This window comes from Coturnix japonica, chromosome 11, assembly GCF_054131305.1.
Source record: "Coturnix japonica strain WE chromosome 11, WE-NBRP24, whole genome shotgun sequence".
Classification (NCBI taxonomy): Eukaryota; Metazoa; Chordata; class Aves; order Galliformes; family Phasianidae; genus Coturnix; species Coturnix japonica.
The window spans coordinates 9966051-9982281 of NC_140673.1; the positions used below are offsets into that span (position 1 = coordinate 9966051).

Here is a 16231-nt window from a genome sequence, read left to right on the forward strand (position 1 = left end):
TCTGTTCATCTTGCTCCGGTGGTCTGTGGGATAAGTAGGAATACAGAAGCTTTAAAACATCTGAGGTCAATAGTCATCAAATTTAGACCTAACTCAAGCTATATATATGTCAGTATATACTATATACTATACTGACATACTATGAAAATTCTAAATTTTCTGTTTTTCCCTGTAGGCTTATTGGAGGAGATACTGTGCAAGGAGAAGTTATTTACAGCTAAGATACTACGTTATTTTTGTACAAGCAAGGATAAGGATGTTGTTATCTGTTGCTGCATATAAACGAATTCTTTGGGCTGCTGTTACAATTCAGAATCGTCTGCGCGCATCTAAATTGGCAAAGGAACATCGGCAAAGATATGTAATCTTAAGGTCTTCAGCACTTACTATACAGTCTGCATTCAGAAAATGGAGACAACACAAAATTCAAGAGAAAATCAGAGCTACTTTAGTGCTCCAGAGGTATTTCAGGAAATGGCAATATTCAAAACTGGCTAAAAGAAATAGAGCTGCCCTTGTCATTCAGTCTTGGTATAGGATGAACAGAGATAGGAAATGGTATCTACAGACTAAGAGAAGCATTATCAAGATTCAGGCTTGGTACAGGTGTCAGATAGCTAGACATACTTACCAGGAATACAGGGCACAAATAGTGACCATTCAGCAGTATTACAGAGCTCATAAATTAGGAAAAAAGGAGAGAGAGAACTATTTGCAAAAACGTGCAGCAGCAGTAGTTCTCCAAGCTGCATTTAGAGGCAGGAAAGCACGTGTACTGTATGAGCAAACAAAAGCAGCCTGCGTTGTTCAATCACTGTGGAGAATGAGACAAGCAAAACTAAGATTTCTGCTATTAAAAAAATCTGTTACTATACTGCAGTCATATGTGAGAAAATACCAACAGGTAAAAAGGTACAAAGAGATGAAAAATGCTGCTTCTGTAATTCAGGCTTGGTATAGGGCACACGTCGCTTCTAAAAAAGCAGCCTTATCTTTCCAGAGGATGCGCCTGGCTGCCATTGTCCTTCAGTCTGCCTACAGAGGAAGGAAAGCTAGGAAAGAAGCTCACGTATTGAGATCTGTGATAAAAATTCAGTCCAGTTTTCGTGCTTATGTCATCCAAAAGAGATTTAAAAATTTGAGAAATGCAACAGTGAAAATTCAAGCTTGTGTGAAGATGAGACGAGCACGTAGGTATTACTGTGCCTTAAGGGAAGCAACGCTTTATGTCCAGCGAAGGTATCGGTCTCGTAGATATGCTCTTCAACTTAAAGAAGATTATAGGAAATTGAAGGGAGCCTGCATCAGAATTCAAGCTGCTGTTCGAGGCTATCTTGTCAGGAAACAAATAAAAAGGTGGAGAGAGACTGCAATATTTCTCCAGGCACAGTACAGAATGAGGAGGACCAGGGCACGTTACTTAACAATCTACAGCGCTGCCGTTGTCATTCAAAAACACTATCGTGCATACCGCAAGCTACTCTGTCAGAGGCAGGAGTTCCTGCAACTTAAAAAAGCGACAGTGTGCATACAGGCAGCCTACAGGGGTTATAAGGCACGCAAAAAGCTTAAGCTTGAACACAGAGCTGCTGTCAAAATTCAGACAGCTATTAGAGCTCGTGCTGCAAGAACTAAATATCAGGCAATGATTCGAGCTGCTGTTGTGATTCAGCGATGGTATAGAACTTGCGAGACCAGTAACAGGCAAAGACTGACTTTCCTAAGGATAAGAGCAGCGGCGCTTACTTTACAAGCAGCTTTTCGTGGTTACCAGGTTCGAAAGCAAATTGGAAGACAATGCGCTGCTGCAACGGCAATACAATCTGCCTTCAGAAAATTCATGGCTGTGAAAAAGTTCAGACTTATGAACCGTGCTGCGCTCACTATCCAGAGGCGTTACAGAGCCAGCGTCACAGGCCGAAAACAACGTCAGGAGTATGTTGAGCTGCGGAACTGTGTAGTACGTCTGCAGGCGATATGGAGGGGAAAAGCAGTGAGAAAAAAGATTCAAAAGCAGCACGATCTTGCAACAATTATTCAGTCCTATTACAGAATGCATGTCAATCAAGTAAAATTTAAAAAACTAAGGCAATCCACCGTAGTGATTCAGAGATACTTTAGAGCTTACTGTATGAAAAGAAAACAACGTGCACTTTATCTAAAGACGAAGGCGGCTGTGCTAGTCTTGCAGTCTGCGTACCGTGGGATGACTGTGAGGAAACAACTGAGGGAACTAAGCAAAGCTGCGACCATGATACAAGCAGCCTTCAAATCGTACCTAGTAAAAAAGGACTATGTAAGACTTAGATCTGCAGCAGTAGTAATTCAGAGGCGCTATCGTGCAGTTATTCACACTAAATGTGAAAGGCAAAAATACTTATCTTTGAAAGCAGCTGCAATCAAAATGCAAGCGATTTATAGAGGCGTAAAAGTCAGACAACAAATTCATTCTATGCACCGAGCAGCTATTTGTATTCAAGCCATGTTTAAGATGCATCGCGTAAATAACAGATACAAGGAAATTAGAATGGCAACAATTATAATTCAAAGACAATATAGAGCATTTTGTTTAGGCAGAGTACAACGTGAGAAGTACTTGGAGCTCAAGAAGTCCTCCATCATCCTTCAGGCTGCCTTTAGAGGCACAAAAGTTCGACAAGACTTAAAAATAATGCATCGGTCAGCAGCACTGATACAGTCTTATTATAGAATGCACAAACAACGGAGAGATTTCAGAAACTTATTGCTGGCAACCAGAAAGATTCAGCAGTGGTATCGTGCTTGTAAGGAACGAAATACACAAGTTCACAACTATTTGACTGTGAGAAGTGCTGCACTTTGTCTCCAGGCTGCATTTCGTGGCATGAAAACGAGAAGATTTTTAAGAACTATGAACGATTCTGCTGAACTTATTCAAAGAAGATTCAGAACTTTTCTCCAAAGAAGACGTTTTATTTCCCTTAGGACAGCCGCTATTGTGATTCAGAGAAAATACCGAGCGACAAAACTAGCAAAAATTCAACGTCAAAAATATCTCTCATGGGTTAATGCTGCTGTTATCATCCAGTCAGCCTACAGAGGCTTTGTGGCAAGGCAGAAAATGCGGCAGATGCACGAAGCTGCTACAGTCATCCAAGCAACACTGAGAATGCGTAAAATTTACGTTTCTTACCGAGCTCTCAGATTTGCTTCAGTAATCATACAACAACATTATCGTGCGTACAGGGGAGGGAAACGTGTCAGAGAGAAGTACTTAAAAACATACAATTCTGTTTTAGTTCTTCAGGCTGCCTACAGGGGAATGAAAACAAGACGCTTCTTGAAGAAAAGGCACGAGGCAGCTCTTATAATACAGAGAAACTACCGCATGTACAGGCAGTACCACCGCTACAGACAAGTTCAGTGGGCGACCCAGCTAATACAGAGGAGATTCAGAGCGAACAGCCTAAGGAATATTGCAGTACAGCGTTATTCTTCATTTAAGAAAGCGGCGATTTGTATTCAGAGGGCTTTTCGGGACACGCTCTTGAGAAAGCAACAACAAGAAATGCACCACGCTGCTACGGTTGTTCAGAAAAATTATAAAGCTTTTCGAGAACATCAAAGATATCTCTCTCTTAAAGCGGCTGCTCTTGTCTTTCAGAGAAGATACAGAGCTTTGATTCTGTCTAGGCAACATAGTCAGGAGTATCTTTGTCTTCGCAGAGCAGCTATTCGTCTACAGGCTGCGTACAGAGGTCTCAGAGTGCGCAAGAGCATCGAGTGCATGCATTTAGCTGCTGGTACTATACAATCAGCCTATAAAATGCACAGGAATAGAAGGGCCTATCAAAAAATGAGAACTGCGGCTATTGTTATACAGAACTACTACCGCTCCTACGTTAAAGCAAAGAATCAACGAAAGAAATATCTGAGGATTAAGAAATCTGTTCTTCTCATTCAAGCATCTTACAGAGGCATGAAGGAACGACAGAAGCTGAAAATGATGCATGTTTCAGCGATCGTAATACAGTCTAGTTATCGGATGTACATAGAACATAAGTATTACAAACAGTTGTGCTGGGCCACCAGAGTTACACAGCAAAGGTTCAGAGCCAAAAGAGCAAAAGAAGCCGACATGGAAAACTACACAAAAATAAGAAAGGCCGTCATTTGCCTTCAGTCTTCTTTTCGTGCTAAAAAGGCAAGGCAGTTGCATAAAACCAATGCTGCTGCGCTACGCATCCAGTCGTTCTTACAAATGCGTGTGGAAAGAAAGCGTTTTCTCGTGAAAAAAGCAGCAGCAATAACGATCCAGTCGGCGTTTCGATGCCAGAGAGCAAGGGCCCGCTATAAATCCGTTCAGAATTCAATAGTCGCTATTCAGAGGTGGTATAGAGCGTGTCACAGGGCTCGTTTACAGAAAGCAGAGTATTCTGTTCAAAGGCGAGCAATAATAATTATTCAGTCTGCCTACCGTGGTATGAAAGCAAGAAAGCTAGCAAGACAGATCCGTGCCACAAGGAAGATTCAGTCTTTTCTTCAGATGGCTGTGCAACGTAGAAAATTTGTTCAACTTAAAAGAGCAGCTATTACGTTACAAGCCTATTACTCAATGCACAAAGCTAAATCACAGTATGCGAGCTATAAAAAAGCAGCTGTTGTCCTACAGCGGTGGTACCGATCCCACTTGATTGTAAAACACCAAAGAATGACCTACTTGCAAACCCAGAAAAAAATTATCATTGTGCAGGCTTTAGTCAGAAGATTCATTGTAAAGAAGAGGTTCCAGAAAATTAAAGGAAGCGCAATAAAAATTCAGGTACTTATACATGTATGATATTGTTTGTTGTTCTCCATTTATTTGTTTGTTTTGGAGAACTGCTCCAATTTCAGAGGATGGTTTAAAACAGTATATCTTACAACAGAATCGTGTTCTGCAGTATATTAAGTGTGTAAAGGGTGTAACTAGAGCGGGGCAAAGAAATGGTTCTGGCTCTGTTTTGTCTTTCCTTGCTGAGGTGTTCATCTCAAAAGTCGTATTCCTTTTTTTCCTATCTTTCCCCTAAAGTTTTACTGTTTAACATTTGATCTCTGATATTTGTGTTACTACTGTTTTTTTAAGAACGTTTTTGTCCTAACTGGGTTTCACCTGCTTAAATATTAATAGCTCAAGGAATATTTTCTTAGTAGTGCAAATGAAAGTTGTCTAGTTGCGTTGAAATAAGTGAGCTCTAGTACTGGATATAAAGTGAAACACAGGCTGGAGAAATGAGATGAATGAATTGGGGTTTTTGTTTTTTCATTTTTCTCAAATTAGAAAGGAAAAGGAAATAATCCCTCATAATTTGTCAGTGCTGTTTGCAGACAAGAAAGCAGCTGTGCCTTCCTTCCCTCCCTTTCTGGGGAGAGGGTAGAGGTGGCGGCTTTTTACTAGTTATCTGAATATGTAGCTTTGTATGTCCTGAACAAGGTGAGTGTGATGATTTTGCTTAAAAAATGGAAATAAGAATTAACTGGGGGATCGGAGCTGTTTTAAAATCAATTGTATTGTTAGTGTGGAAAACAAGTAAGCGACTATAGCGATGTTTAAAAATATGCAGTCGTGTTCCCTGTCAGTACCATGCAAGTGGGGAATTAGTCCAGGATTTGTTTTTGTCTTTCAAGGCACTTTTTCGTGGATTTACTCAGAGACAGCGATACCTTCAGTGCAAGTTTGCTGCTTTAGTAATACAGCAACACTACAGAGCGTATCAGATGCGAAATGTTGAGCAACAAAGATTCAACCAACAGAAAAGAGCTGCTGTCAAAATTCAGGTAATCCGGGAAGGTATTTTGATTTGGGGGTTGGTTTTGGTTTGGTTTTTTTTTTTTTGAGGATTTGGTTTTGTGTCCTTGTGGGGTTTTTTTCTGTTGCGTTTCTTGTACTTCTTTTTTTATGACATAATTATTTGTACAGGTGTCGGTGGCATTTGTAGTATTTCTCTAGCTGCTTTTTCTGTTGTGCAGAAAACAACTTCCAGATATCAGAAACTCATAGATACTTTCAGTATGGGACAGATAGGAATCCTAAGCTCCTTTCATGCTAAAGGGACTTTGTCTTTTAATTTAGTTAGGTCCGTTTAAAAAGAAACGGAGGTGACATTTTTGTTTTTGTTTGTTTGTATTTAATAGGCCGCATATAGAGGATTTAAAGCCAGGCAGATGGCTAACAAAGTGAGAGCGGCACGAGTAATTCAAGCCTGGTTTCGAGGCTGCAAAGCACGGAAGGAATACGCATCTGTGGTAGCAGCTGTACGCATTATTAAGAGTCACTTCAGAACAAAACAACAGAGAACCTGGTAATGCTGAAGTTGAATTAGTTTACTTCTAAAAGGTTGTGTTATATTATTACTTTGCACTGCTTTGCACTCTGGCAAGTAGCTATAGATTCTCAGATTCAGTCCCTCAAGCGTGTACATACTATGCTGGTGTGTAATCGTGTTGATCTCAGTGGAATTATTCGTTTGCTCGTGATTTTTCTTATGTTTAAATATTTTTTAGGGGCTAGAAGCCACCGAGTAATTTTGAATTTTATGAGTAAGAGATTTGGATGGAGTGATCTTTTTCTTTATCTGTTCTTTTTTCTTGATATATCTTCTTTATTGTCTACTTGTTTTTATTAAAATGGTGCTGTGAGGTGGTGAAATCACACTGCTCCTGGAAGCACTCAAGAAACGTTTACATATACCGAGGCATACGTCTTAGTGGGAAATGTTGGTGACATGCGGACTAAAGGTTTTTTCCAGCCTTGGTGATTCTATAGTTGAATGAAAATTCCAGCGTGAACAGAATAGGATGACAGATCATTTCTTCGTAATGCATATTGAAATTATTAAATTAGCGTTCATCCATTTTCTGGAAATGGTTTGACAAGAAATGCTCTACTAGATCAGACTGTGGTTTGATCCCATTCAGACCCGGGTCCTGTCAGAAACAGGAGACTATGTGAACCTGAGCAGTTACTGAGATCCTCCCTCAGCATCAGCGTTCACCAGATTATAAATTATGAAGCATATACCCTCGCTCATTCTCTTTATTATCCTTCTTCTGACCTACTGAATGTCCCTTTGCCTTTTTAAATCTGCTGCTGCCTCCACTCCCTCATTTTGCAGCAAGTTCCCGGAGTGCCTACTGTGGGAAAACAGAACCTATCTATTGTAAATCAGGCAATTTTGTGTCGCAGGATTTGGCTGGAAACAGCTTTGCTTTCAGCATATCCACCAAAACATTTCTGTAAACCTGCTCTAGGCCTCTCTCTCATCTGAAGCACCCAGTTCTTCTAAGTGTTACCATCTTAATCCGTCACTCCATCTTCTCTGTTTTAGTCATTCTCCCCTGACATTGCCGCATCCTCTCTGAGATGTAAAGATCGTAAGCAAACATTGTCCTTAAGATTATTTTAATTAGCAGCGAAATTATGTCCTCTGAAGTGTTCTCAGTGTTCTTCATCGTGATGCCCTGATGGGTTTTTGGCTTCCGTTGTTCACTGGAAATAACATAAAAAGATTTAACCTGATGGAAGAAACATTTGTTTTTTTCTCTTCTGTTTAGTGTTTCTATGTTTTCTCAGACTATTCTTATTGTTTCAGTTATCGCTGTTTGGCCACTGCATTTTTTAGCAGAGATTGCATACGCATGTTCTTTAGATACAGTGTCTTACCTAGGCTGCCTCTTTCTTTGCCTCACTTCCCATATCCAGAAGCTTTGTGTTCCACTTAAACTTAAAAATGTAAGTGTTCTCAACAGTTAGAAAAACCTGAAATGTATTTTCTTGACAGGTTTTTGAAAATGAAATCGTGTACACTTACTATTCAAAGAAGATGGAGAGCAACCCTTACAGCGAGAACGGTTCGGCTTCAGTTTCTGGCAACTAAGAATGCAGTACTTAAGATTCAGTTGGCATACAGACGGTACAGAGCTAGAAGACTGTTAAGAAAGGTATGTTTTCACTTGCACCCTGTCCCACGGCCGTGTTATGTTTTCATCATTTTTGAGTGAGTTTTGTCATCGATATGCGGAAGAAAAAAAGTGGGGCCATTCCAGAGATTGCTCAAATCAAAACTGTTTAATCTTCAAAATATTCTGTTTATGTCCTTTTGCTTTATGCAACTAGGTTTCAAGCAATTCCAGTTATCGAATTGCCCGCTATGCCAAAAAGATGAAATGTGTAAATGATTTATTGACATTCTTGCTTACAAAGGATGGAGTTATGCCAATGTTCTGACCCCGCTTAAGGAAGGGAAAAGACCTTCGGAATTGTGACAGCAGATTTTCACATAAGCTAGCGCAACGTTTGGTTGCTTGTGCTTCCTATTTTATTTTTGTACTTATAAGTTTCAATTATAGAAAAAAATTTCCATCATAACAAAAAGATGTATACATATATTGATTGCAACAGGTATAAACCTCACCTCAATTAACTCTTTAAATTTTTGTTTTAGAAGCACAAAGCTGCATGTTTGATCCAAAGAACGTACAGATGTTTTAAGGAGAGAAGGAAACTTAATCGACAAATAGCTGCCGCTTTGACTATCCAGAAACATGTGAGGGCTTGGCAAGAGGGCAGGCTTCAATTTATGAAATACAACAAAATCAGAAGAGCTGCCATTAAACTACAAGCATTTACACGGGGTTATTTAGTCAGGAAAAAGGTTAGTATACTTCACTTTAAAATTACTCTTGATGTCAAGTATCACTGATACTCCAGAGCAATTTTAGCATTAACTTTGTGTGACAAGAAAAGAGCTCAAACTGTTAAACTCTGATTCCCATTGAGTGCTTGGAGAATTATGTGGGTCGGAGGTCAGATTATTATGTGCTTACATTGAAACTGTTCTGACAGTCACTTTGCTGCGTATTTGTTCTGATTAGAGATCTAGGAATGAGGAAAGATAGCAGCATACCTAGTTCTGAGGTGATGACTTTGGAGGTCATTCTTCAGCAAGATGCTGAAGAATACTTGGCTGTGTGCATTGTTCTTCACGTCAGTCAGCTGCCTCTGGGTATGCAAATTAATGACATGCTTTGATCTGTTTTCTTCCGACAGTTTTCAGAACAGAAACAAAAGAAGAGACTGCTTTATTTTACAGCGGCTGCATATCATCACATTTCTGCAATTAAAATTCAAAGGGCTTATAGGATGCACCTCTCCTATAAGCTAGCAGAAAACCATATCTCATCAGTTGTTAAAATACAGGTCAGTCTAATTATTTTACCTAATTAAGGATAGATGATTTTGTGTAATGTAGTCTGCTGAACTGTAGCAATAAGACAAAGTGGTCCCTTAATTTGTAAAAATAAAGCTAATATAGTGATGACAGTGTATTAAAAATGCTGCTTATACTCAGCTAAGCAAAATAGAGTGGGTGTTAGCAGACGATGGAGGCTTAAACAGCTCAAAGCTGAGTGTAGATGGGAAAGTTTGGTTTCTTTTGTCCACCAGTCTTGCTAAAATAATCTTAAGTGCTGTCTTAGCATAGTGGAAGTAGGAAAAATCAGACTCAACAATGCTCATGAGACAAAGTGCATCTACTTAAAGAAACAGCCCTTGGGTTGAATTTGCATATCCGTAGCGTGGTTGAAATTACAAGGGACCTCTGAAGGTCAGCCAGTCCAACTACCGGGAGCATGTCTAGTTGGCTTCTGATGATCTTCAAGGAGGGAGATCTACTGTCTCTTTGGGAAACCCGTTCCAGTCATTAGTCACCTGCACGGTTGTGTTTCATGACGTTCAGAGCGAACCTCTTTTGTTTCAGTTTGTGCTCCTTTTCTCTTGTCCCGTCAGCACATTCTCTCTCCTTCCAGCTGAGAGAAAAGGGAATGCTTCCCTAGCTGCTCCTAGTTTAGATTTCATTTTTCAGTCACACATTTCTGCTTCCGTGAGGCCAATTACAGCTGAAATGTGATGTGAATGCTAGGGATTTTTAGAGCCTGTATGTGTCAAAATTTATGTTTTTCACTTTTTATGAGTGCTTGTTTTGGATGGGAAATGGGGGTTTAGGAAGAGGTCTTCAGTAAATCTGAAGCTATTTTAATTTTAAACAGAAATGGTTCCGAGCAAAAATGCAACAGAAAAGATTTCAAAGAGATTATCAGAGAATCATTCAATGTCAGCGTCTGATCCGAGGCTGGCTAAATCGCAGGAATGATGCGGCCACCGTCATCCAGCGAAATGTACGAAGATTCCTTGCCTGCAGACGTAAGAGAAAAATCGCAGTTGGAATAATTCGATTTCAGGTGAACACCTCTTATAAGAAAACCTCTTTTGGTTGTTTGTCTTGGTTTTTTTTTGTCCTTCTGAAAAGTTTACTTTGCTTTGTGAATCTGTCAATTAAATTACAAGCCAAATCAGTTTCGGTTCAATTAAATACAAGCAGGACATACAGTAATACTAAGCAGGTACTGCTTGAGGCGACTTACGAGGGAGAAGTTTTTGGACCGTGTGTGTATACACGCTGATATGCTTTGGTCTTTCATGTTGCAGATCCAGTGTTTGGAAAATAAACGCCGAATGTGATTATTAGGCAGTTATAAAAAAATGAGGAACCAAAGTATTTAAATGCTTGATTAGACTTACATAGCATTGATTTGGAACATTGGTAGTTGTTCTGTTATCTGTTCTACTCATTTGCCTTTTTTTTTTTTTTTTTTTGTCTTTGTGAAATTCCATTTCTGCAGGCATTGTGGAGAGGATATTCTTGGAGAAAGAGTAATGACACAGCAAAAACTAAAGCTTTAAGGCTTAGTTTGGAAAAGGCTAACAGAAAGAGCAGAGAAGAAAACAAACTGTGCAACAGAACCTCAATTGCTATTGAATACCTCCTAAAATACAAACATATTTCTTACATTCTTGCAGCATTGAAGCATCTAGGTTGGTATTTCACTTTGTTACGGAATTACAGAATGGTTTGGTTTGGAAGTGAACTTTAAAGTTTCGGTCCCACTGCTGTGGGTCAGGGTCATCTTCCACCTGATTACGTGGCTCACAGTTCCATCCGTTCTGACCTTGCACACTTCTGGCAATCCACATCTCAGGGCAACTTGTTCCATTGCCTTGCAACAATCACAGTAAAGATTTTCTTCCATATTTCTAATCTAAATCTATTTGCTTTTGGTTTGAAACTGTAATTCTATTGTCCTATCGGTACAGCCTGTGGTGTAACTGATAGATTTCCTAGATGACAGTTAGGAATTGTTCTGCAGGGTAAAGTTCATCATGATGTTAATGCTTTCTGTATGATTTTGAAAAGCAACTGAGTTGTGTGTGATCAAAGAGATGAGATTCGTTTTTTGAGACTAAAAGTAGATAACTGTTTTAAGAGCAAAATTAAAAGGCTTGTGTAGAGATAGGAAGTCCTGTGCGATCGCTCTGATTTGCAGGCCATCCTTGTAATGTATCACGTTATAGTCAGCTGTATTTACTGTCAGTAAATGTTCTGTTTGGATTGTTTGGTGTCCTTAACTTTTAATCGGAAATACTACAACTGTTCTATTAGAAATAAGTGCTTAAATCCAAACTGTGGCGCTTACCTCTTTGCGAGTTTGATTTTAACATAAAAGCAAGCCCAGTTACTTTGAAAACAAATTGCTTGTGCTTCGGAACCTTTAGTGAGGTTTTTTTTCCTCTGTTACAGAGGTGGTTACCAGACTCTCCCCTCTCTGCTGTGAAAATATGGCCCGGAGCAGAGCGATCTTCACTATTTTTGTTCTGATTCGAAGCTGCAACCGGAGTGTTCCGTGTATGGATGTGATCAGATATTCAGTTCAAGTCCTACTTAATGTTTCAAAGGTAAGTTTGTGGTTTTTTTGTATTGGGTTTCTAAGCAATAGAATACTTTATTCCTGTTTTTACTTATCTGCAAAATTTCTGTAAGGTTTGAAAATTAAATTAATAATTTTGAAGAATAAAACAATTTCTGAGATTTAATTACTTACTTGAGAAAAGTAAAACATAGTTATTACATTTGGTAAACGTAAGCATTTTCACAGGCAGAAAGTAATGAAATTTACTTCTAAGAGATTACATTGCAGGATATCCCAAGTATTGCACAAAACTATGGAAATGTGTAAAACTGTGTACCAGTGGGTTAGGACTTGTCTGCAATTGGCATGAACTGTGACATTCTTAAAGGAAAAAAGATATGCATTTCTGAAGATACACTACTTGTTCAAATCCATGTCAAAGAATAGAGAACTTAACGGAATTATTTTAATAAATAATTAAAGCCAGAGTAGTTTTGATTTTGAAATTAGAAATAAACCTGCCAAACACAGGTTTTCAATTGTATGTCCACCCTATAGACAGTTATGTTCAAATACTTTGTTTATCATTTCAGGAATAATTAGACTATTGAGGCTAACAGTATTCCTAAATTATTATATTTACATTATTATTTGAAATGTAGAATCCATCCTTGGGGATCTTTCTCTAAGGGGCTGGGAAGCAAAAAGTGTAGCTTTTTGTTACCTGTTAGAACAGAGTGACGTGTAAAAGCAATTTTTGTCACTTGGATGCCAGACGAGCCACAAACTTAATCGAGGGAAGAATATGGATTGCGCTTTTTCCTCTCGTTGGGAAAAGTCATTTGAGGCTTGCTTTTTATATGTTCTCTTATTTCTTTCTGATATAACAGTATGAAAAAACCACTCAAGCAGTATATGAAGTGGATAATTGTATAGATACATTACTGGACCTTCTGCAAATGTACAGAGGGAAAGCTGGGGACAAAATTTCAGAAAAAGGAGGAAGTATTTTCACGAAGACTTGTTGTTTGTTGGCCATCCTTTGTAAGGACTCAAAAAGAGCTTCGGTAAGGCCTGGATTCTTCTTGGTAATGTTTGATTTATCGTTGCTTTTTGCTCTTTTATGTGTTGGTGTTATGTGTATTTGCTGGTGATTTTTTTCCTCCCCTCACCTGATACCCATTACCTGTTATAACTAAACGTTGTCAGTGGGAAAATGCAATTCCAAAGTTGTGGAAACAGTCATTAGCCAGCGCTGCTTGACTTTGTCTCTCCAGGCATGACACTGAGATTTTGATCCTGCCATATGTGCGAGATGATGATGTTGCATTTGTTACTTGAAAATGTTTCTGATGAATTTCTATCAGTTCCTTTGCATTATGTAAAGTTTAGTTGATGCTTTAAAAAATAAAGCATTAGTTTTTCCCCCCTGCTTCTGAGAGTTTGCCATTAGTTTTCAGATATAGTTAAAATCTTTATTGTCATTAAAACCTAGCTACATTGTTTATACCTTTGTGTGACATACTGGATCATAACAGAGATGTAGCCTGTTATTGGAAAAAAAAAACCAAAAAACTGTATTTGTTCATACAACTAGAGTAGTCTGTGATCCGTGCTGTAAATAGGCATCATCAGCTTTATTCAAGTTCATCCATCATATGTGAGCGCTTCGGTCATTCGGTCACTTCTAACCGCGGTGTTACTCCCTGATTTGACATGAAGAAGCACAAAACCACTGATTTGTCTCCCTGTACCACTTGTTAGACAGCGATGACATAGTAAAATTATCTCAAATGAGAAATGATGAACATTTGAATTGCACTTACAGAAATTTCTGAAGTCTCACGTAGCGTTCCATGCACATATTTGGATAGCGGTGGTAGTTGGTGTGCTGCTTTTAAAACAGTCGCGCTGTACCTTGGGGCAGAAGTTTGGCTTACATTAAAAATGCTCTATTGAATGAAACAGATGTCTAAGTTTAAGTTACTTTCAAATTCGTAGAACTAACAATGAATTGTTTTCACCTTTTCTCAGGAGATCCGAAGTGCGCCACGAGTCATTACGTGCATTCAAAGCCTCTATAAGCTTACAGCTCGTAAGTGCAGAATGGATGCAGAGAGAACGCTTGTGAAACAGAAGACAAACTCTTTAATTAGTGGATTTTCCTTTATTCCAGTAACTCCCCTGAGAATAAACACAGTTTCAAGGTATGTGCCTAAAAATTAGTGTGCACTTTTTGCAGTGACATTATACCATTTTAACAATAAACCACTGCTATTTCCACAGAATTAAGCCAGACTGGGTTTTGAGAAAAGACAACATGCCAGAAATTGTGGATCCTCTCCAAGCAATCATGATGGTGATGGATACGCTCGGCATCGCCTGCCACTGAAATGTAAATGAATGCGTTCGTACAGAAGGCACGCAGCGGGCAGCAGAATGATTTTAAATTGCTGGAGAATAATCGTCAAGCTGCCCTGGAAAATGGTTTTGTAATTATATTTTTGGTATTGTATACAGCTTTTGAAATCCTGCCAAAATCAATTGTACAATAAATTCATATGTCCTTGTCTATTTTAGTGCTGCATCAATGTGTTGTTCTTGTACAGCTCTGAATCTTACCAGTATCATGGTATTTCTCAGTCTGACCGAGGGTTGCGTGGCTGTTCGTATGGGACAGTTACGCTGGCGTGTCTGATGTGGAAGGGTGTGGGAAGGAGAGAGAGCGTGCTGACTTGAAATCCAGCCTGTGATTTCCTGGGGCTTGAGATCACTTTCTAGCACACTATGAGGGACCGTGTGTGACTGGAGGAAACTTCAAACAAGAAAAATTTCAACTGCAGGATTATGATGGAACAAAGGGCTTTTATAAGGGTGAATTTAGAAACTCTGACCTGCTATTTTAAGGGAGGTAACTGTGAGATTTCTTACTGTCATGTCATCAATACATTACAGTGTGCATCTCGTCTAGCAGGACAGACGGTGTTTATAGAATCAGAATCATAGAATTACCCAGGTTGGAAAAGACCTTGAAGATCATCAGGTCCAACTGCAGCCTAACCCATAGTACCCTAACTCTTAACAACCCTCTGCTAAATCGTATCCCTGAGCATCACATCCAAATGGCTCTTAAACACATCCAGGGATGGCGATTCACCTCCCTGGGGAGCTTATTCCAGTACTTGACTACCCTTTCTGTAAGTAAGTGTTTTCTGAAGTGTTTCATCACAGCATCTCCCTGAAATTCTGTGTGTTCTTATAGCAGAGAAAACCAACTCCATCAACAGATAACCTCCCACCTTCTGTCACTAGACAGATGTTCTAGACACATTCCATGTTTTGACGCACTGAAAAATGACGGCTGAAAATCCAGCTGTTGGACATTGATATTAAAGATTCCCGAGAAGCAGCAGTCAGGGTCTTTTTGGATTCACTTCCATTTCCTGATAAACATGCATCAGTGTCACAAAAGTGTTCTGCTTAGAGGGCGTGACAGAAACATCGTACCCAAAGAACTGAACGTGGTTTCTCAGTTATCTGAGTTGGCTGAACTTTACGAGCAGAATAAAGAGTGTCACTGCTGGTGTGTCACTTATTTCTAACAAGTGCAGCCACATTTCCTTGGAAGCAGAAAAATGCAAAGGGTGGAAAAGAGATACATGTCAGGGAAGCATGCAAGTCTATTGAAAAGTATTTCATTAATGCTATGAAGAGATTATCCAATGTGTTCCTGAAGTAACCGTGAGGTAATACTGTAATAGCAGCTTCCAGGCCAACAGATGACATGCACACATTGCTGATTGTAACGTGCTTGTCTTGTAATTCTCTGAGAATGCTCCACCAATCGACTGTTCTTACACAGGTTTTTATTTCACATGTATTACATGTTCATTACCTCCCCACATTCATTATCCTGTTCACCCCCAGTGATTGTCAAACAGATGTGTCCTTATTTCGCCCTCATTGACATCACGTGCCATCCTTCTGGCAGTGTGGTGGCCTTTCATTAGTCCTCGAGGGCTGTTTGTGTGTTTAATCAATTATTCCAGGCTAAATTCCATTTAAACTGTAATTCCTAGAGGAGCAGCAGCTCACACAAATGGTTGTAAGCGCTGTGCTATGATGCTGCTGGCCTCCCAGAGCAATCCCCGTATTATGTAGGAGTGAATGTGATCCTTTGGCCCAGCTGTGACACCCCCATCACCGAACCCGCTCCTTCTCGCAGAGAACGTTGCAATTCGTCGCACAGTCTCGGTGGGATCCGTCCCCTCGCTCTGCACTACGCTGCCATTTGCACATTGCTCCCATCATCTTTAGTCACATTTTCTCTGTGATCGAAAGGTTTAACAACCGTGGGGTTTTTGTTTTGGGGGGTTTTGGGGTTTTCTTTTTTGGATGTGGGCCGAGGGGGAAAGCGGGGCGGAGGCAGCACGCGGGGAGGGGCCTCTCGGAACCGACACGGCCGGGC

The 16231-nt window shown here is 39.7% G+C and overlaps 1 protein-coding gene across 1 annotated transcript in view; it reads left to right on the forward strand.

Moving 5' to 3' along the window:
• ASPM (assembly factor for spindle microtubules) overlaps positions 1-14342 on the forward strand; it is a 28978-nt gene extending 14636 nt beyond the window's left edge. Inside the window, exons 18-29 of the mRNA XM_015869339.3 lie at positions 176-4801; positions 5647-5796; positions 6154-6320; positions 7800-7959; positions 8463-8672; positions 9068-9217; positions 10066-10257; positions 10699-10891; positions 11655-11809; positions 12654-12830; positions 13798-13970; positions 14050-14342. Of these exons, the coding sequence (XP_015724825.2) occupies positions 176-4801; positions 5647-5796; positions 6154-6320; positions 7800-7959; positions 8463-8672; positions 9068-9217; positions 10066-10257; positions 10699-10891; positions 11655-11809; positions 12654-12830; positions 13798-13970; positions 14050-14155 (6459 nt within the window). The 3' untranslated portion in view covers positions 14156-14342. The remainder of the gene's footprint in view (positions 1-175; positions 4802-5646; positions 5797-6153; positions 6321-7799; positions 7960-8462; positions 8673-9067; positions 9218-10065; positions 10258-10698; positions 10892-11654; positions 11810-12653; positions 12831-13797; positions 13971-14049) is intronic.
• The last annotated feature ends 1889 nt before the right edge of the window (positions 14343-16231 follow it).